Here is a 22,751-nt window from a genome sequence, read left to right as displayed (position 1 = left end):
TAATCGAAAATTAAAAAAATGCTCCACCATGAAAACATTTTCAAAGAAGATAGGTAATTTTTATAAATAAATAAAAAAAAAAATTACATTCGCATCCAATTCAACATTTTAAGATATAATACTATTTTGTAAGATGTAAAATTTTAATCACGATTATCATTATTTTAACCATCTGAACCAAAGTGCACGTTTTAGTAAAACTGATGCGTCTCATAATAAATTATAATACCTACTTAGAATGCGACAGCAATATCATGATTGATTTAAACCGATCTTTTCACCATTTCCAATCAATACAAAGTTTATCTTTCTAATTAATAAAATATTTCAACTCTAAATAATAATGATATTATCAACAGTGCCGGATTACCCATTAGGCGGAGAAGGCGCCCGCCTTATGACCTCACTCATTTAAGGGGCCCCGTGAAAACGAAAAATTATATTTTTTTTTCTATTTAATAATACCTGTATTTCATTTACGAATTTACGGAACAAAAGTCATTATGAAATATAATATATATTAATTTGTAAGTGTTATATGCAGTAATAATAATTAAATTATTTTGAAAAAGATAGAAATAATATAATAATTAATTAATTTTTCTTGCAAATATAAAAATTTAATAAACATGATTTTATTTATGAATAGAGCTCTTAATACACGTGAATTCACGGAATTCACGTGTCACGTGTCACGTGTAAAATCCAAAATAAAAACGTATATCCTTAACTTAATACTGTACTATTAATATTTTATTAAAACTTCAAGTGTATAACATAAAATTACTAATTTTACCATGGTAAAAATGGATATATATTTTGGATAAACATGTATTTTACGTGTACACGTGTTTTAAGAGCTCTATTTATGAATAATAGTCGATTATTTTTAAGACTGTTAATTTTAATTATTGGATAGTAATGTTAAAGATGTACGTAAAAAACAATTTTGTAGGACCTAAAATTTTAATTGCCTAGGGTCCTACAAATGTTTAATCCGGCACTGAATATCAATTATGAATTCCACAATAATTCAGCACTAATTATTGAATATATAATATTCAATATAATAATATATATCCACCTTGAAATGAATTGAACCATGACAATAGTTTTATCAATTTCGACATACATCATCGCAATAGATGTCAACGTATTTAATGTGAGAAGGCACGTGGCAATGAGAGCATTGAGCAGGTAAATAAAAAAAAAAAACTGGAAGAGTTTACACTTTTATTATCTTTTTATCTTAACCGATATTCTAGCGGAGTTTACAATCGCCAATATGGAATATACATTCAGGATTTAGGTTTGGGATAACTGAACACCATAATATTTAAAAATCAAAATCAAGGGGGCCAGTTCGGGGCCACTGATTTTTCTTAGGGGGCCAAACCTCCTAAGGCTCCCCCTCGACGACGTGCCTGCGACTATCGGTCGATAAAAAGTTTTTAGTTTGCACCTTAGGGTGACCGCACACTGGTAAAACAAAACTGCTTTAAAGCGCCTAAAAGCGCTTTATTGTGATTTATGAAAAATAAAACATTTATATTTTATGGAAAACACGCACACTGATAAAGCGCAGTCAAAACAAATCATTTTTGACTTTAGTAATGACTAATATTGCTTTATTGAAATAGAACGTGCGCTATTTTGATTAGTCATAATCAAGCAGTCACTGAATGGTTATATCAAAATGATGCCAACAATTATTTATTTATGCTAAACTATCTACAATATAAAGATAATTATATTATATTTATACATGTACATAATTTTAACATATACTATATACTATACGTATCACCTGAAAAGTTTTAAAAATTAAGTAAATAAGTAGAAGGTACCATATTATGTGTATATTATTTATTTTATTCAATAGGCTTATAAAATGTTTGTTGAGCATGAAATTTACTTCGTGTTATTGTGAGAAAAAAAAATTAAATTAAATTTTTTATTTAGACATGGTATCTCATATAATTGCGTCAACTGGTGGTGATTTTGCACCAATTGCACGTGGACAAGGACGCCCAAGTATACATACTAATGATCGTCAATGGAGAGATGATGATAATGTTGTTGATGATTTTATGTTAAACCTTGATATTACAAACTCAGGTATAAATCCTGACCTATTTGATGTACTAATGCACGGCTCACCGCTTTTTTTTTATATGCTTATAGTAGATAGTAAAATTATAAATAATATAGTAATCGAAACTAATAAATTTGCTGCACAACAAAAAGAAGCTAAATTACAATCACCTTTGTTGCACGTTTAAATAAATGGTATGATACAAATTTAACTGAGATAAAACAATTATTTGGCATTTTAATTTGGACTGGCTTAGTTGCATTACCATCGTATGAACTTTATTGAAGTACTTCTAATATATTTTCTACAAATTTTGGACTTATAATGAGCAGAAATCGATTTGAAATTTTAATGCAAATGCTTCATTTTTCAGATAATACAACTGCTGATACAACAAATCGCTTGTATAAACTTGGCTCAGTAATTGATGATATAATGATTAATTCTAACCACTGCATGCAATCACAAGAAGATTTATGTATAGATGAATCACTTGTAAAATTTATGGGTAGGCTTGCATTTAAGCAATATATTAAAAACAAACGTGACAGATTTGGTGTAAAAGAGTTCAAGCTGTGTGTTCCTCCATGCTTCACAATAGCTTTAAAAATATATGCTGGTAAAAAAGGCTAGCACTGAAACTAGTGTTGGGACAAAAATTGTGATGGAATTAGGAGAACCTTTTTTGGATTCTGGAAGGACATTATATGAAGATAACTGGTATTCTAGTGTTGAGTTAGCTGAACAGTTAAAATCCAGACAAATTCATCTTGTAGGAACTATTAGGTCGAATAGAAAGTCAAATCCTAAAGATGTAGTCCAAAAAAAATTAAAAAAAGGAGAAATAGTATCAAAGAGAAGTGACACTAATATTTTGATTTTAAAATAGAAGGATAAAAGGGATTTGTATATGATATCCACAAAACATACCAGTGAAGTTGTAGAAAATGTTGTAAGAGGTAAAATTGTTAAAAAACCTAAAGTAGTAATAGACTACAATACAGGAAAAACACCCATTGATTTTTCTGATCAAATGTGTTCCTATTCGAACTCTCTTAGGCGTAGCGCTAAGTGGTATAGGAAGGTAGCTTTAGATGCGCTTTTAAACATAGCTGTTGTTAATTCAATGGTATTATTTAACAGAATTACTTCATCAAAAATGTCAATTAACGATTTTCGTACTTCACTTGTCGAACATTTAATTAAAAAATAAACTGTTGATGTTGACAACTCTTTGCAAACTATAAAACACCAATTAGAAGTCGTTGGCAAAAGCAGGTGTTATATATGCTATTCAATTATGTCACAGAATAAAGGAAGAAATTATGCTCAATCACATAGTACAAAAGTACAAACTAAATGTTTAGCGTGTAACAAGTACTACTGTCTTCAGTGTTTTTTCAAAAATCATAAAATCACAAAGTAATTGACAGAAAAACACAATACAAAAGGATTATGTATTTTTATGTTATTTTGATCTAATCATTTTTTATTATGTTTTAAAATATTAAATACACTGTTATTGTTTGTTATTATCATTCTTATTACTTAAGTTTTCTTAGTCTCCGGATTGTTTTTATATATAATGTTATTATTCATCATACAAAATTAAGAAATTTGTTTTTCATATAATTATGTTTTTATCATATAAATGTTTTGTTATAATTATTATACAATTTATAAGAATAAAGGCAACATAAATTGTATGCACATTGTTTTTATTTAATTCCTTTATAACTCAAATAATGTATTTGATGCAATAAATAAATACCTATTTGAGATTGAAGTTTAGTTGAGTAGATTTAACCTCAATTGAAATACTTATTCAAAGTGAGATTTAGTTTGAGATCTCATAGTAATGGTCAAAAAATTAATTTTTATAATAGTGACATCCTACGGCCATGAGATCTAATTTGAGATCTCAATTTATATTAAGTTAAAACGAAAAGGAACATTTTAACAGAACAATTTTAAATATAGGTACAAATTTTAAATGAAATCAGACAATTTTTTTTCCTTAAATTTTTTTTAGTAAACCTACATTAAACCCTGTGGAGGTCAGGACAATGTTTGATGAGGTCTCATATAAGATCTCATGGTGGTCAACGTGTTAAATTCCTTCAGTCAATTTTACTTTACCAGTGTGCAATCAGCCTTAAACCTCGCTAACGGCCGACGAACACAACATGGCGGTTTTCGCTTGGACCGGTTTCACCGGTTATCAGTCGATCGACGTCCGTTATCCGAAGCCATGACGTGATAAAGCCACTCGTGCGATTACGTTTCTTTGTCTACGGGCAAATAACTTACGACCATCATCTGTCGACTGTTCGAATCAAATGGTCTGCGACAACAGATCTGTTCGCCTGCCCGACACACGTCGAATGCCCATTTAAATCGCGTTACGACATTTGCGGCGTACAATCGCGCCCGAACGACACCTCTGTCGGGTCACTTTGTGTTGGAAACTTTCACCTCATCCCCTTGCGTTCGCCACTCACAATGTAAGATATATACGTTTAAGCAGATACCATTCATCTGTCGTACGGGGTTCTCGTCTCGTTTCCATCAGTTCACAATACCCACTGTCACCAACACCAGCTACGTTGTTCATCCGACAACGTTTTCTTCCATTACAGACATGGTAAGTAATTACGATACTATCAACGCAAATCTTTTGCAATATATTGTATTTATTGTACACACTATATGTTTATGATATTGCGTTATTATGTTAACATTTATTGCGGTTAATTTTTTTCCAAGACTTGTGTACTTTTATCCGGTGTTAGATACTTTTAACTACATAGAATATGGTCCATCGCAATTTGTTATACAAAAAATAGGTATACACTATCAGTATTAATACATTTAATAATGTCTAACAAAATGTATACTTGTGTTCCAGTCTATAGCTGAGTTCTTAGATGGTATGCCATCATTTGATGAGCGAAATTTTTCCAGTTTCCATTCGGACAATGGACGAAGTAAACGTGTGCCTGTTTATATATCGACTGAAGATCAACCAAATGACCAAAGTTAGTAGTTATTACACATGATAAAATACATTTATCATATTGCTAAAAGTTTCGTAAGGATACTGTTACTAAGACAAATTCTATGATATCTATCTTCACTAATTAATTATTGATGATTTTATCCTATTATTTAGTATATTAAATAAATTAAATTTATTTGCTTTGATGAAGTATTGAAAAGCTTGTATTTATAGTTTTTTTAATTTACTATACATTTTAGGTAAATAAAGGTTTTTATTATATATATATATTTTAATAAACATTGTTAATGAATAAATAATTCTTCATAAATTGTATGATTGATTTTCTTTTTAACTATTTCTATGTGGTATCTACTTAAAATTTTAATAAAAACAGTATTTGAATAGTACATTTTATATTAAGACTAATATATTAATTGTATGCATCTAAAATTTGTTTTATCTCAATAATAATTTAATATATTTGTCTAATTAGTGTTATTTTCATTTCATAGTTATTGTTACCGACAAGTCAAATTTATTACTCCGGTATTTACACAATCAATGGGATAAAAAGGTAATGCAAAATATAAATATAATTTAATCATTTGGTGATATGACCTGCACTAAAAATTAAATAAATGTATCTAATTATTTTTTTCTCCTTCACCTTTCTTGACCATCTTTGTCCTACACCTCCACTCATTTCAATTTTCTACATCCCCTATGCACACACCATTACAGTATATATATATATATATATATATATATATATATATGTTAAAATTACAATGAAAAATACATTAAAATTACATAATAAAATCATATCAGAAATAATAATTTGTATATTTTATCATGTATAGTATACAAAAATTGCAAATTCGTTGAAAATTGCAAAAAATTGCATTATTAAATTAAATAGGAAGACTAATAAATCCGATTCGTATACATATTTGATCAAATTTGATTTACCTGGTATCAATAAAAAGTTACAATATCTATTAAATCCTGTCTTTAGTTATGACCTATAAAATATAATAAAAACAAACCATTCAATTAGACTGTACTACATTATACTTAGCAGCTCACTATATCTAGTAATATATGAATACAATCTAAGAATTTTTAACAGATTTTGTGTTTTGTTGTTGAATTATAATAATATTAAATAACTTAATAATATTTTTTATTTTTTCTTACATTTTCATCTCTTTATATTTTTATAAAACCTGTTATGATCAAATTAATTTTAATAAAATGTGTTTGCTTTATTGTTTTAGCATGGAGGTAAGAAGAGAGAATTAGTTGATTCTACCGAAGAAGGAGGCTCAACATCAAGAAAACGTGCAAGATTAGACTTAGGTAGGAATGAGCAAAGATTTTTGAACATCGATTTTTGATATATCGATACATCAAAATTTGAAACATTAATTCTCACAATGAATAATATTGATAATCATAAAAATCAATGTACAAACGAAAAACATTGATGTTTACCAATATTTTCATACAGTAAATTTTACCTTAAAAGCTGTAATTTTAGTGTGCGGTGGAAGTTTTAATCGTTATATTGTGCTAATTACAAAAATAATTTTTAGTTATTTTTGTAATTTTTTAGCTACCATTAAATGGTAATTAAATGGGTAAATCTCAAATATAAAATTATTTATTTCGATAATTATAGATTGAAAATTGTTTTTATTTATTTTTTATAAATCATTAGTAACACACAATTAGTAGTACATATTGTTGCGTCCTGCGTAGTCACACACTAGATCAATTGGGCGAATTTCAACTATTTAGTGTCATAGATTTAACATCGGGATTTTATCAAATACCGCTTGCTGAATCATCTCGCGAATTAACAGCATTTTCGATGAATCAAGGTCAATGGCATTTTAAAAGAATGGCAATGGGCATGAAAACGTCAACAGCCACATTTCAGAGATTAATGAATAATGTATTATCGGGATTAATCGGAATAAAATGTTTAGTATATTTGGACGACATAATCGTATATGGAAAAGACTTAAAAGATCATAATCATAAATTAATGGAGGTATTCGAACGTTTAAGAGAACAAAATTTAAAAATACAACCGGATAAATGCGAATTTTTAACCCAAGAATGCGTATACTTAAGTCAATGTGCCACAGTCTAGACAAATATAGACCAGTCAAGATGCAAGGGAGACCAATTATATTAACAAGAGACAATAAGGTGAGGATGTTTAACAAAAAGAGTTTGAACACCTTAAAACAGTATTTGAAAGGAATTTTCTGAAAGAAACCGGATGTGTTGAAACCTTTATTGGTGCAGATTAATATTAGTATCAAACACCAGGGGGTAACAAGTCTCGGATCGGTATTCATGTCAAAATACTTGTTTTTTGATAACACCCAAGCAATTATTGTCACCTGGAGTGGAGCAATGGATGTTAAAATATTTATAAAACTAAGAATACCAGGGATTAAGAGATTTATAGACATAATTACATATAGCGATAATAATGATAATATTTTTAGTTTAAAATTAATAGACAATAGCAACAACAAATTGTTATACTCAGAGAGCATAGGACATGTGCAAGAGAATGGAAGGATGTTAAATTTGAAAGAGCAAATGACATTTTGTGTGAAAGGAAACACGAAGTGACGTATTGTCATGATCTCATGACGGATGTTATATATACAAAGTGTATTTTCAATTATTTAATAAAAAAAAATAAAACCCCATAAATTATTTTAAATATTTAATAGAATGTAACAATACATAAATTAATCTAAAAAAAAAAAAAAAAAAAAAATAATAATAACGAATACTCTATGCTTTTAACATAAAAAATTATTACAGAGAAGGTAGGAAGTAGGAACGGTAACAATAATTCATTATCAAAGACCTCCGAGTATATATTATGATAATTATGAAATCAAAGAAAAATTGATAAAGGAAGCGCGTATAAAACTTAAATGGTTTAAGGATTCATATCCAAACGAACAAAAAGAGTTGGAAGAGGAATGGGAAAATTACATAAATTCATTGAAAACATTAGAACCTTATGTAGCAGAAGAAGAATGGTAGAATATATATTTAAAAAAAAATAATAATTCTGGATAAGTTCTCAGAAATAATGCACCTATTTGAATATATTATGTAAAAGCACTAATAATACTAACCAATATATATATGTATCAAAAAAAAAAATTAATGAAAAAAAAAATAAATGATAAAAAAAAATGTAATAATAACCACTATTATATATAATAAAAAAAAAATGTAATTCAAGTCATATGTAACACTAACCTATTTAAACTAACACTAAATTATATAAATCACATTTATATTATATTATAAAATTTTAAGTCCATTTAAAATTACTGTTAAATTATAAACCTGTAATAATATCTTTGTATTGTAAACAATTCTGTTAACATTGTAAAATCTTTGTAATAATTGTAAAATTGTAAACCGCTGTAATCATTGTAAAATTGTAAACTTGTAACTAATTATAAAACTATAACTATAAGGAATTAATTTCTGTTTTGCAAACAAATTAATTTTTTAGGTGGGGATGTGTCGCGTTCTGCGTAGTCACACATGAACACTTACATAACAAGTATTTTTATATATATTTATATTTAAATACCTCATTCACCTAAATGTATGGATTTAATATATAGAAATTTATTTAAATCAATTTAGGTGTCTGAACTATCACGCTTGGTAAGAAGCACAATTCAATGTACTACTCATGTTATTTTGTGATTTTTGTTTGAAGATACATTTTTGCAAAACTACAGTTATAAAGGACAAAAAAATAAGAAAGTCTTCTCTATTTTGGTTTTTTGTTCAACAATTTGTGGTAAATAATGTAGACTCCTATTTAATTCTAATATTAATGAAAATTTTTCTTTAGAGGACGCTATACTCGCATATGTTATCTCCGTCAAACATAGTATTAATACTTATTAATATTTTATACAAAAATAACGTTTATTATGATGAAATTAAAATAACTATACTAGGTATATTAAATTATATTTCTTACATTAAGTGTAATCTGAATTATTTATTCTGTAATTATAATAGTTGTTTTACAAGTTATCAATAAAATTAATTTGTATAATTTATTTATTTTATTTTAAAAGTATAAATATTTTAATCAAAATTGTATAATATATTATCTAACAAATCAATCATAAAAGCAGAAAATCTGAGATATATTTTTTTTAAGTACAAGAAAATAAAATATTCCTTATATTCAAGTTAAAATGTTATGATATTAAAATATATACTTTTGTACTTACCTTTTTATCAGTCTTAATAATATTTTCTGTTAAATCTTACTCCTTTGTTTTACTCTGATAAAATTAGGATATGACTAGTGAGGATTTTACATTATCGTAATAAAATTAATAATTATGTTATAAATTGATTTCAGAATCCATATAGAATATAAGTAAATTTCATAACTGTAATACATTTGAAGTGGTGCAGTCAATAAAAGTATTTATTGTTTGAGCGAAATTTTATGAACAATCAAAGAATCAACAACAAAAATTATTATAATATGGTAAAAGGTTGTTTTTGAATTGAAATTGAACAATAAAAAAAAATGAGATTGTTTATTTTGTATCATTTTTGTATTTTATAAATTATATCTTCATGAACATTGGTCATAGTATTATTTGTATCTCTGACATAAATAATAGCTGGAAATAATTATAATGGAATAAATAATAACTAAAGGAAAAAGCTTCTAACAGCTTTGGCCATTATGTTATAAGACATAATATATTAATTATATTTTTATGGGAACCCCAAAGTATACTCTCATATAGAAGATGTAATTTACTGGAATGGCTGGGACATGATTGGAGAACATATAAGGATGTATTAAAAAATGTTCTAATAGGAAAAATAAACAAAAAAAAAAAAAACTGCTGAGCAAACTATGAACCAGACAGAAAGGATACATTAAATATTGTAATATGCATATATTACTAAGAAATAATAATACGCATATTCCTGAGTCAATAAAGAAAAACGTACCAAGAATAACTTTACACACATAAACTTTAATGAGTGCCACGTGCGAATTACAAATCACAAAAACATCCGCAAACAACACCACGTTCGAATAAGACAGTAAAGACCAAGGATAACCACGGACGAAACATCATTTGAATATGACGATCAAGATCAAGGACAACCACGTGCCGAAAACAACAATCAAAACAGAATCAAACAGAGTATATAAAGGCTCCGTTTCACCACCAACGGCAGACGTGTCTAGAGCTATCAGTACAAGCCCTTCTGAGTTTCGTCTTTGATATTGTTAGCGCGCAAATTTATAATTTGTATCTGTATCTGTATCTGTAATTGTATTTGTATTTATTAAAAGTGTTTACAAGTGTTTAAATTAATTATTTAATCAATTTATCCTGATCCAGCGCCATCATTACGATAGGTACCTGTTTTTATTGGGTACCCCGTAACAATATAAAAAAATATGAGATTGGTAAATTAAAATACAATTATAGAGTTGAATTTAAGTAGAGAAAAATGAAAAGGCTTAAAATGACAGCACATGTCCTCAATGGATTGTAAAGCTGTTGATGATATATTTTTAGTGGTACAATAAGTTGTGTGTATGTGCTTAATAATTTAAAAACCATCCAAAAACTGGCAAAAATAACATGCTTATAAAGTGTGTAAGGGTATATTGCACAGACATCTATATTATACTAGATAAGTTACTCGTGACGTTGCACATAGGAAATAGTGAAGCCAGATTTTAAGCGCTTATCACCTGTCCACCACATGCCTGATTGGTAAAACATTTAAATTTACTATACAGGAACGAGTAAAATATACTACACATATTTGATACTTCCTTTCATTACTCACAAGTTAGTAACTTTAAATTTTATATCTGATTCTGACAGCGTATTATGTATTTTTTTTTGCAAACAAAAAAGAGATAGGTAACATTTTATTTTTATTTGTAATTTGTGTATTTTGTAAAGCAACAGATTTCTCCATCAATCCATGGAATATTATCCGATGTAATATCATAGCTACGATAAAATATTTTAAATATTTTATTTATAAGCAATATTATTCATACCAATACAGCTTTAAACTATTCAAAGATCCGTCATGCGTTTGGATGTATATATTGAATTATTTGAGTAAATAAAACAGAAAATATGTAATCTGCGTACAGATTAGAAAATTTTTTTCTGAGTTTAAATTAAGTAAATAAAAAAATGTCATCGACTAGGTACTATTTAACAACTTAATTTGGGTGGTTAAACTTTAGAGGTGTTCCATTAAAACAAAAAAATAATAAGTTATTTTGATTTAAAATAAAATATTTTTGCAACTCACGTAACCTGTGATATATATTACAATAGTTATAATTTTTTAGGGTCTAAAATAATGCGCCATGGAAGTAATATGAAAGTCAACTCGTGATACCGTCGATTCAAAACTGAAAAAATAAAAAATGGTCTAAAATAATAGAGGAAAAATCTATAGAATGTTGCCAATTTATGATCCTATTTTTATCGACAGCTGAGAATCGAAAGATCTTATCTCAAAATGTTGAATATTTTAGGTAATTTTTTTTTTCTTAAATGCCAAACAATTTTTATTACATTTTTTTTTAAATCGTGTATTGTTATGATTAACAGATATTTGCAATGAGACGTGAATTTTGAGAGATTTTAGATATTCACTTTCAAAATAATTTTTATCAGATTGATTTTCAAAATGAGATTTATTCAAAATTCAAAATTTTTATAATATGATTGGAACTCTCTCCCTCATTGAGAATATGTTATAACATAGCCCTAGCCCACAAGCTAAATTAATTATAAACATTTAGAATTTAAACATACATAATCAACTCAATTTATTTACTTAATTATTAAAGATTAATTAATTAATTTTAAGATTAAAAAAAAAAAATTGTGTAAAAAAATTAAATTTAAATTAAATGAATACACAGACAAATATAATCACAATAAATTCGTAAGTTATAACAATTATTTTTAACAATTTGACTCGGGAATGGTATTGCCATAGAACATATGAAATATATTCATATATTCTGTGATATTGCCTCTGCAGTCTGATCACAGTTCTGTGTAATCTCCTCAGAATACACATGTGATTTGGACGGGTGTGGTGGTCAAACATTCCGACCACAACAAACACAAAGAGAGAGCAGATGACGGCAATTTGGTAGTCCTCCGATCCAATGAGCTTACACAAGTAGACACGTTGGTAAAACGAGTTTACACTACCCGTTCGAATAAATCCCGTTTCCAGTAACGTCGAAGAAGTTTGGAATTATAAAAAGTAAGTCAAGGTGCTTTTTAACTTCAAACGTTACACCTCGTTTATTAATATTAATAATTATTTCAGTTGTAATAATAATCACGGTGTGGAGCGCAATAGCGCAAAAATATAAAATAACATCACCACTTGCTTATTACATGCTTTTTCATCTTTAAATAATGTTTCATAATAACTCTGATTACATAGATATGATTTGTTAACTGTTTTTATAAACTTAGAATGTAAATTGTCTTGAAATAAAAATAGATAATTTATTTATTAATTTATTAATTTATCATTTGTTTTTTATTTGATAAATCGACCGTTTTTCGTAAGTTCAGTGGTTCTACGTTTGGGAGTTTTGACAAGAGCCGACTACAGATAGTAGGCATATTCCATCGCAGATGATAATTTATATTGCATGTGGTTTTCAGGTGGTCTTACAACACATTCTGAGTACTCAACCGAAAAACGGACGATTGGCGCGTGACAATCGCGGCCTATTTTTCATGCTATAATAATTTTAATTTTACCTAATTAAAGCGATTATACGACGGCGGTAGAAAGATATCACGGCTCTTGACGCTTTTATCGTGTTGTGTGGTGCGATAAATATTTTGAACCTAACGATTAAAGCGAAGAAAGTAAAATTATGTTAAATTTATTAGAATCATATTGAAGTATAACGAATGCCTGTGTAAGACCTCTCTTTTTAATATTCGAATGAAAAACAAACACATCGATTTCAAAATTTGAGTCGTATTAAAATATTTAAATTATTCGGAAATATTTTTGGAGTATAAATTTAAATATTTTCTAGATAAAAATGCCCGTGATATTAGATAAACGTCAAACTATTAAAGATATTTTGTCCTCTAATGATGCATTTAGTTTATCCGATGAATATTCCTCTGCGGACGAATCCGATTCATTTGATGATTCAAAATATAAATTGAATGATCGACAAAAGCTTATTGTGGAGTGGATGGTTAACTGCGAAAGAGAAAAGCCTCATGGCGGTATTATAGGTAAATAAACCAATTTTACCCAATTGCCTATAGTATTTCTAGTGATTTATTTGCTTTTCAATATTAAACAGCCACTGATACGAGTTTTGTAAACGATAAACTCGCAATAATAATGGGTTTATTTTTCAAGTCGAAGCCACATTATTTAGATGAGACTATGCCCGATGAAGACATTGATTCGGACGGAAATACTTTAGAAAAGGGTTGTACTTTAATTTTGTGCTGTAAATCGAGTTGGAGTCAGTGGGTCAGATGTATCAAGAATACAATATCCTCTGATGTACTAAACGTGTGCATACACTACGGAAAACATCGAGATGTGTCGTTTGAAAAGTGATTATTTTTATTATAATAAAAGCGCAAATCGCGTATTCGTGTGATGACCGTGAGATACTACGGATTATAACTTCCAGTCCATACGATTATTAGAATAATTTATTTTACTTCCACGTACGACAATGTTTAAATAAATAAATGTAACATGTGTCTATGCTGAATGATTAAAATACTGCGACTTAAAATTCGTTCGAGCTACGGAACATCAGAAAATACAAATCGAAATAGCGCATAACAAATCACAACATTTTTCACCTCTTGTGATTTATTAATTTAGTGTATCGATTTTGATTTAGAGATAACCGAATCGCAATTACCGGCAATTGTTGGTAGTCGCAATAATCGCTAAGCACTCAACTTTATAATAACTAACTATATGTTTAATTGGTTTTTCTTTGAAGAAAATTAACTTATATCGTACCTTTTTGGGCTAGTCCATAGTCATAAAAGCATAACATTTGATTAAATAAATGCAAATTAAATTATAAATATATAATAAATATTATAATAACTTTTATTTTTAAAATTTCAGTTTAAGTCAAAGAGACATTGTGATAACAACAGTTGGAATAGCTCGATTAGGTTTCGGCCAAAAAAACAAAGTAAGCATAAAACGAATTACTAAAACATTTGATAAATTAATGTAATTTTTAAAAATAAAAGTACCTACCATGTGCACCTTCAGATTTATACTAACCTGATTAACCTAACGCAATTGATCAGTGATCAGTGCTGTAGTGGAGAGTATACGGCGGTATACGCCGTATACTTTCTGGTTATTTCTAATAAACTCCGAATATCTTCAGATTAAGGTCGTATATTCTCTGTTGTAGTGAAATTATATATATTGGGCGATTGACGGGCATGTACTGTAGATTAGATAATATAACAATCAAATAACTGTATAATATATGATAAAAATAAAATGTTCAGCTGTCGCATAATACTGTGTAGTGTATGCATTCGTTCATTTTTCATTTTGCCGTTGACAGTGATTCGTATATCATATCTGTGTATTAGTTATGTCCAGTCGATCAATAAAAAGGTATGTGTTTATTTTATTTGCAAATCTATTTTAATAAGCAGTTATAATATGAATAGTTGGTTAAAAACGGGAAGTTTATTAGAAAGAAAAAGGAAAGACTATTATGCGTTTTAGCTACTTGATATGATACCTAATGATAGTATAAATGTTTAATATTATAACTCATAGTATACCCTCTGTCTTTTTTAGGACTACAGCACTGTTGAGCACTGTTATTTTTCATTAAACTTAATGGGGATGAAAACTGTAGAGACCCAGTTATATCTATAATAATAATTATTATAAATTATTATGAATTATTTATAATGGCATTTCATTATTAAATAGTATAGATACGATATTTTGGACATTTCTACACGATTCCAATGTGTCGTACATTATACATTACAAATGTATAATGAAATAAAAATATCTTATAATTTTATATAGGTTCAGGGTTTAAGATAATTTAACAATATTTCAATATAATAAAGAGATCATAAAATCACCTATAATGAAGGGTAATCCACTAAGGACTAAATAATATTACTTATTTTTTTATTTCCCATATTAATATCTAATTAAGTATTTTTTATTTTATTAATTAAATATTGCAATGCTATTTTTATGATAAAGTTCTTGAAAATTCTAGTTATATGTAGAAACCAACTTTTTAATATTATTCTAAATTAATGAATATCACGTTTCACAATAAAAATAAATGAAACATTATTTAAAAAAAAACATGTAATAATTTTTAACAAATATTTGTTTTAGAACCCTTTGTTTAATATAAAATGGGATCGTATAATATTAGACGATTCAAATTGTACACATTATGATTATAAACTGCAGACATCCAGAGCTATATGTCAGTTAAAAGGAGTTTGTCATTGGGCATTTATTGGTTCAAATAATATTGACGATATTGATGTTAAATACACATTTAGTTTAATCAAATTCATAAATTATGAACGTTTTTACAATTTTGAAGTAAGTAATGAGGTGTATTGCGATATTAAAACGGAAATAAAATTGATTGTGATATTGAAAATTGTGTTTCAGATATGGAAAAAATGGCTTGAAAATAATCCAACAGTACTGATGAAAGATATGTTTTCCTATATTGTCTATAGTGAAAAAATGTGTTAAGAATATAAACTATATGGGTTATATGCTAAATGTTATTGAATTTAAATTGTTCGTAAATTATACATTATATATTTCAACGATTATACTCGATTAGTCAAAATATGTGTTTAAGAATAATTTATTTTTATTTTTGTGTTTCTTTGGATCAGATGTGTTAAATGTAAATTTATCTAAATTTTTTGTAGTTTATACTTTATTTACTTCAATAGTTATACTCAATTCAAAATATTTGTTTGGAAATTATTTGTTTTTGATTAGATTTAAAATAAAATCCTTTATTTATTTATTAATTATTTATTTTCATTAAACTATTTTTTAAGTTTAATATCAATTCTATAGCAATCTATGTACAGTTAGATGTACTCATATTTATTACAACTGATAGGTTTTAAAATTAATAATAATTTATTTATCATTAATTTTGAATATGTAATACGTAAATAACTAATAAATTATAATAATAAATATATTTTAAAAATATTTGTTTTATTTAATAAAATATGTTTTTGTTAAAAAAACTGGATTGGTGTACTGAGCACTGTAATTTATCTATACGCTTTTTTCAATGATTCCGGTTTTCGGATTCAGATTTTAGGTAGGTACGTACATTTCTACACGAACGAAGTAAACGTTTAATGGCTGAAAAATCAGATAATGATAAAATAAAAGACCTTTGAATTAGGTTACACTTGTAAAGCAAGGTTTTGGGTTTCTGTTCACAGAGCCGTCCTAAGGATTCTTAGGGACTGAGAAAAATTAAGAGTGATTCGGAGGCCCCTAACTCATCACAATAATATATGAGTATGATAAAAAAATACACACTAAGTTTGCAACATTTTGGTAAATATACGAGTAGTTTTCCCAACCTCATTCAATCAATGTCATTTAAATGCATCAATGAATTACTAGTTACCAATATTAATTAAAATTTAATTTATTCCTGGATAATTAATAAACAGACGGAAAATAAGAACTTGAACGTTGTCACCTCGATACTTAAGATATCAAATTTCTATGAACATTTAAACGATGTTATGTCATTCTTCACACTCTGGCAATAACCATAATAAATTACAGTTATAATTAATTAAAAATTAAAATAACTTGAAATTTAGACTGTATAATAGCGCTTAAATATAAATTTAAGTTAATTTTATTTAATTAAATGTATTGATAAAGAAAAATAGTTTAGAAATAATATATTAATATCAACAACCTTTAATGAATAATGCCGAGTGTTTCTAATAAATCTGGACTTTAAGGGCAGGGACGGATAGGGCCATAGGGACATCGGGGTTTTCCCGGTGGGCCGCTGCTTATATTGACGAAAATGGGCCGATAAAAATATTACTATTAATACTATTATACATGTACATATATACAAACGAAAGTAAATAATTATCATACTAATAATATATATTTAAATCTAGCTTAAATCTATCAATATCATAGTAAATTCCTTTAAAATGAAGAAGAAAAAAAATATTTACAGTAGAGTTACATAATTTTAAATGTAATTTTTTTATGTGTTCTTTTTATTGAATGATCAAAAACTAAAAATTAAATTTTATTCAAAATTTCGAGTGCAAATTTATTTTCTTTAATGCATATTTTAACATATTAGTGCATAAGTATATTATACTTGTGTATGTTAAAGATCTTTTAGCGCATATTTGATTGGTTTTTAATGCATATAATTCCAGGCTATAATGATAACTGATTGTTCAGATTTAAATTATCATATTTAGTCACTAATAAAATCCCATGACAAAATTGTTTTCTGGTATATCATGTTTTTTTCACAATAATTATACGCGAACCATGTAAATAGTATAATATTGCTAAAATTTTTTATAACTAGTTATGCTTCAAAATGAATTAAAAAGAAAAGGAGGTGCAAAAAATAAAAGATATAAAAATCGTAGAGTTATTAGAAGAGAGTAAAAGATGTGTAAAATTGGATACTATAATATGTATTAAAATTTTAAATATTGTTCAAGAACGAAAAAAAAGGTGGTGATTGCCGGGTTGGTTCTCTTTAAGTTGAGTTAATTGTTTAGTTGGAACTTGGATAATCATGCGGGCTGCTGTATTCTATTTTTCCCGGGCTGGTCAGATTATGCCTATCCACCCCTGTTTAAGGGGGGCCTTACACTTATTTATATCCGACACTAAACAAGTACAACAGTACATGTTTTATCATGTATTATTTATATTTACATGTTTTATCCGTGTGAAGTTGTTAGAAGTAATACAGTAAAGAACAATTATATCTATTCGATAATACACAACTGTTATGGACAATTACAAAACAGACGTTCGTTCAATAAATTGGATAGCGAATGACAGTGGGAATTAAACGAAAAGTAATCGAAAAATTGATTATGTATTAATCAATCGCAAATAGTGAAAACAATTGTACAATTGTTTGAAATATATTACACTTCACCGAATATAATTTAGAATAATTTAATAATGAATATAATTTATACAAAAAGTGTACATAATATATTTAACATATATAACAAACGTAATATTGAGTTATTGCGGTAAATACTCGCACAACAGGTATTGAGAACCTTGAATACATAAGCATTTATTCTATTGAAAATATAATTAATTAATTTTTCTACCATTTGTTGGATCAATAATGTCAACTGCTTTGCTCTTCCTAGTATGTACACCGGGAAGTGTCACGCCATCAGTATTCTCAAACCCAGTCGTGGAGCAGGACGGAACCAATCCACCATCGTACGGAGAAATATCACCGTAGTACGAAGAACTATCATTATTTAACGATAAATCATTCAGTTTGTGTAAAAAGTTATCGCCACTACCATTGATCACAAGATTTCGTGACGCTCTTGTGAAAGATCTCTAAATAATAATAATAATATAATAAACTTTGGTTAAAATGTTAAGGTAACATAATGAATTAAATAATCGGTTCGTATACATTTTTTATGGATATTAGTGGTTAAAACCACACCTTAAAATTTTTTTTCACAGAAATTCTACTAAAATCTAAAATTTTAAAAATTATCACCCTGCGGGGTGTTTATTGAAAAATGTTACTAAATTAATATACCCGTGTACCACCATCACGACTATAAAGAGCGTAACCATAATATAATAATCTTTATATTACTAAGTCATTATCAAGTCTAAACATACCTGAGGACCGCCATATTGTTTGATGACAAAACAATTGAAATTGGGTTTTTCTAACTCGCTTTCAATATAATCTGTAACACACAATTCCAATTCAAATAATCATAAAAAATGAATAATGCACTAATACGCTTCAACTTAAATTTAAAACGATTAAGAATAAATATATTTTTTTATTGTAATATTGTATTATCTTTTGTAAACATTTTTGAATATTTACACTTTCGTAAAATTGAAGTTGATGTATTTTTAACTCTTAAAATAATGAAAAACAAAAATCGACTAAATATAATCTGTTATAAACATTAGGTACTTGAATATATTTCGATTTAATGGTAAATTTACAATCCAATTAAATTAACTTTGTTTTATTCCAAAAATATAATTACTCATCCGAACTTGGATTAAGTCATTTTAGATACCAGAGCAAATTGTCCAAGAAGCTCCACTAAACACTAATACTGATAGTTAATTTTTAAACTGTTTTGATTTCTTTTACTATAGAAAATTGTTCTAGTATTATTATTATTATTATTATTATTTTAATATATCGGTTTAAAAAAATTTCCGCTATTTTCTGTATTTAAATGAACGAAAAAATCATCTGTAATTTTACGATAAGCTACACAATTACGTGTTATGAGTGGCCTATTCAATTTTTCACCGATGTAGTTCTTCTGATCCGTACTTAGTACAAAAAATATTCATATTAACAATATGACTAATTTTTCCAACAAATTATTTGATTTTATAAAATGAATTTATAATATACACATATAATTATTTATTTATTAAATAAAATATAGCTTTAAAATTGCCGCTTTAAATTTGACCAGCAAAGGCAACTTCTCCTTTTTCTGGCCTTATGTTGACTGTAATATTAAAAACCGTATTTAATAATAAAGTTATAAATAATGTTAAACCATGATATTTTAAATATAACATTAAATGAAAAATTTTTATTTCCCAAATGTCTATACTGTGATAATATAAAAAATCATAATGCTAAGAAATATTGGGTGATATATTTTATAAAAAATGATTTTAATATTTTTGATTTATTAAATTTTTCACTGCTTTAAAAGTTACTGCACAAAATCTCAAGTCCCTAGAAAATCTCAAGTTTTTAGGCCCCCATCATAATCCAGATTCGTGCTTACTAGAATATATTTTACATGATTTTCCAACATTTTTTTCCACTAATATTTAGTTACATAAATATTTAATATTAATGGATTAAAATATGCATACGATTGATGCAAAAAAAAAAATAAAATAAAATAAAATTAATCTATCGTTTTTATAATGAAAATTATAAGATCATTAAGAAATTCGGATAGATTAACCTCCACTCTTAAGTACGAGTCTGAGGAGTAATGATTTTAAATAATAATTCTAAATAAAATAAGTATTATTAAGGTACTATATTCTTAAAATTAAAACTATTTTAAATGTTAATACACGTATGTATAATGAATCTTAAGTTTAAATCTTGATATATTTTGATATATTCATAGGGTAAGTAAGAAATTTGGTAAATCTCCAAATTCCAAAAAAAAAAAAACTCTATTAGAATATTTGCAAGTACAAAAAAAAATTTACTGAGAATAAAAATAAACCTCTGCCTACTATTTTATTCTTATACTCTCACTCTCACGTAATATTTCTGAATCCATAACAGCTACTCAGAACTCCATCCCATTAAAATGTTTTTACATAAATAACAATATTAAATAAACAATTTATTATGTATTATAAAATAGAAATGTACTTTACCATTAAGTTGTTTTAGGAGCGATTTAAGGTCTACACCACTCATTTTTATTCCTTTCTTGAAACTGAATCTTTTTTTTTAACGTAGATTCAATTATATTGCTAGGATTATGATATAAAGATACAATGATTTGTAAGAAGTAAAATGCAAATACATTCGACTTGGGTCGGATGATATTATTCACATAATCAATATACTCTGTGTTATAACAATTAACATTTAATGCACACAATTTCTAGCCAGTATATCTAGTTATTTTTCTTGGTCACGCAATCGATTTTCATCAGTTCTCATGTTTCTCTTTTCATTAATCGCGTACCAATAATGAGTATATTTTCTGTAAATACCCATTATAATTTAGTTAAATCACAGTACCAAAACCAAATTCGAAATGATTAATCATAATATCAGTTATTATGCAAATTACATTTTCATTTACAATTTTAGTGTAGTTTTTATTTTTTTGTAATTAAATAAACATTAAAAGAAATAAGGTTAAGATAATATGGAAAAATCAATTAATAAGTTCATAAATATCTTATTATTCTATATTTTTGTATAACTAATTTTTATCTTTATCGAGAAAATTACAAATTTTTTAAATGTAAAATTAAATGTAGAATATAATACTTTTAATGTACATTTAAATAAGAAAATTGGTCGGAAGTATTTCATTCATATGAAGTAAGTATAACTATTAATATTTTTTTTAATAAAATTAATTCGGCAATAAATTTATTAAAAAGTAACAAATGTATAAGAGTAAATAAATATGAACATAAAATTAAAAAATGAATCAATTTAGGTATAATTGTTACCACAGTTAGAAGCAAATTGTTTGATAAATTAAAACAACAACCTTACAATACTAAAATTAAAGTCTGTTACAAAAAACATAGAAACTTATTAAATAAAATTATAAAAATTACAAATGATATTATTAATTATTATTATTAATGATAAATTTTTTCAAAGCAATTATCACAGTATTTTTTGATTCTAAAAAGTTTTTGAATCTAATTACTGGATTGTTTAATATTAGTTATAAAATAAATACTGCAATTAAATTTTTTTTTTTTTTTATTGAACATTAAAAACATCGGCTTTTTTTTTTTTTTTTTAATTGAACAATCCACATGATAAAAACTTAAATGAAGTTATATAAATTGATGTTCTTTAAGTAATTGATTATATTGATATTAGATTGGAGATCTGGTTGTAGGGCTTCGCTTAATTGTTGGGGTAAATGGTGTTTTGATCTTGAGTCCGAGTGTTTGTAGCAATCGATGAGTATGTGTTTGACTGTGACCTCTATACCACACGTTTCACATATGGGAGGGTCTTTTCTGGACATGAGGTGGTTATGTATTACGAATGAGTGTCCAATGCGAAGTCGATTTAGAATAGTTTCGTGTTTCCTGTTAAAGCCGGGGTTTATCCATACTTGGATATTGTTTTTTATTTTATTTAATTTTGTGTCTTGTTTTGTCCAGTGGTTTTGCCATTTTTAATACAGGATGTTTTGAGTAAGTTTTCGTGTATAAATTATGTAGCTGTAAACGTGCATAAGTTAAGCATTTGGGTATCGTTAGATGAGGCTGCTTTGCGTGCTTCTTGATCTGCTAATTCATTTCCGTCTATTCCACAGTGTCCGGGTATCCAAAGAAAGGAGATCTCTATTCCTTTTTGTCGTGCTTCGAAGGTTTTTTCTTGAATGAGAATGGAAATGTCTGTTGGATTTAACATGTTGTTTATGCCAGTTAGACTGCTAAGAGAGTCACTTAGTATTATATATTTATTTAGCGATGAATCTTTGTATATGGCCA

The 22,751-nt window shown here is 26.9% G+C and overlaps 2 protein-coding genes across 8 annotated transcripts; both read left to right on the top strand.

The window, feature by feature from the left end:
* Positions 1-4,651: 4,651 nt before the first annotated feature.
* On the top strand, positions 4,652-11,978 carry LOC112693604 (DET1- and DDB1-associated protein 1-like). 6 transcript variants are annotated; one of them, XR_003149498.1, is made up of 7 exons: positions 4,652-4,739; positions 5,004-5,133; positions 5,609-5,670; positions 6,374-6,455; positions 8,659-8,709; positions 8,796-8,955; positions 9,535-10,034. XR_003149498.1 is itself a non-coding variant. In XM_025568736.1 (5 exons), the coding sequence occupies exons 1-5, from the start codon at positions 4,737-4,739 to the stop codon at positions 9,543-9,545; spliced, it is 288 nt and encodes a 95-aa protein (XP_025424521.1). In that variant the 5' UTR covers positions 4,652-4,736; the 3' UTR covers positions 9,546-10,034. The 6 variants fall into 6 exon arrangements, 2 of the variants coding, with proteins under 2 accessions (XP_025424521.1, XP_025424520.1); XR_003149499.1 differs by lacking the exon at positions 9,535-10,034 and adding an exon at positions 9,010-9,111; XR_003149497.1 differs by lacking the exons at positions 8,659-8,709; positions 8,796-8,955; positions 9,535-10,034 and adding exons at positions 11,527-11,715; positions 11,792-11,978.
* Positions 11,979-12,105: 127 nt separating this feature from the next.
* LOC112693603 (transcription termination factor 2-like) lies at positions 12,106-16,123 on the top strand. Of its 2 annotated transcripts, XM_025568733.1 has the most exons (7): positions 12,106-12,461; positions 12,875-13,137; positions 13,261-13,468; positions 13,540-13,801; positions 14,337-14,406; positions 15,606-15,821; positions 15,894-16,123. In XM_025568733.1, the coding sequence occupies exons 3-7, from the start codon at positions 13,267-13,269 to the stop codon at positions 15,978-15,980; spliced, it is 837 nt and encodes a 278-aa protein (XP_025424518.1). In that variant the 5' UTR covers positions 12,106-12,461; positions 12,875-13,137; positions 13,261-13,266; the 3' UTR covers positions 15,981-16,123. The 2 variants fall into 2 exon arrangements, with proteins under 2 accessions (XP_025424518.1, XP_025424519.1); XM_025568734.1 differs by lacking the exon at positions 12,875-13,137 and having other exon boundaries at positions 13,332-13,468.
* Positions 16,124-22,751: the final 6,628 nt, after the last annotated feature.

The sequence above is a fragment of the Sipha flava genome, unplaced genomic scaffold (assembly GCF_003268045.1).
Source record: "Sipha flava isolate LNK unplaced genomic scaffold, YSA_version1 89_pilon_pilon, whole genome shotgun sequence".
Taxonomy (NCBI): Eukaryota; Metazoa; Arthropoda; class Insecta; order Hemiptera; family Aphididae; genus Sipha; species Sipha flava.
Note: the sequence above shows the minus strand (reverse complement) of the source record. Positions and strands in the feature narration are given on the sequence as shown.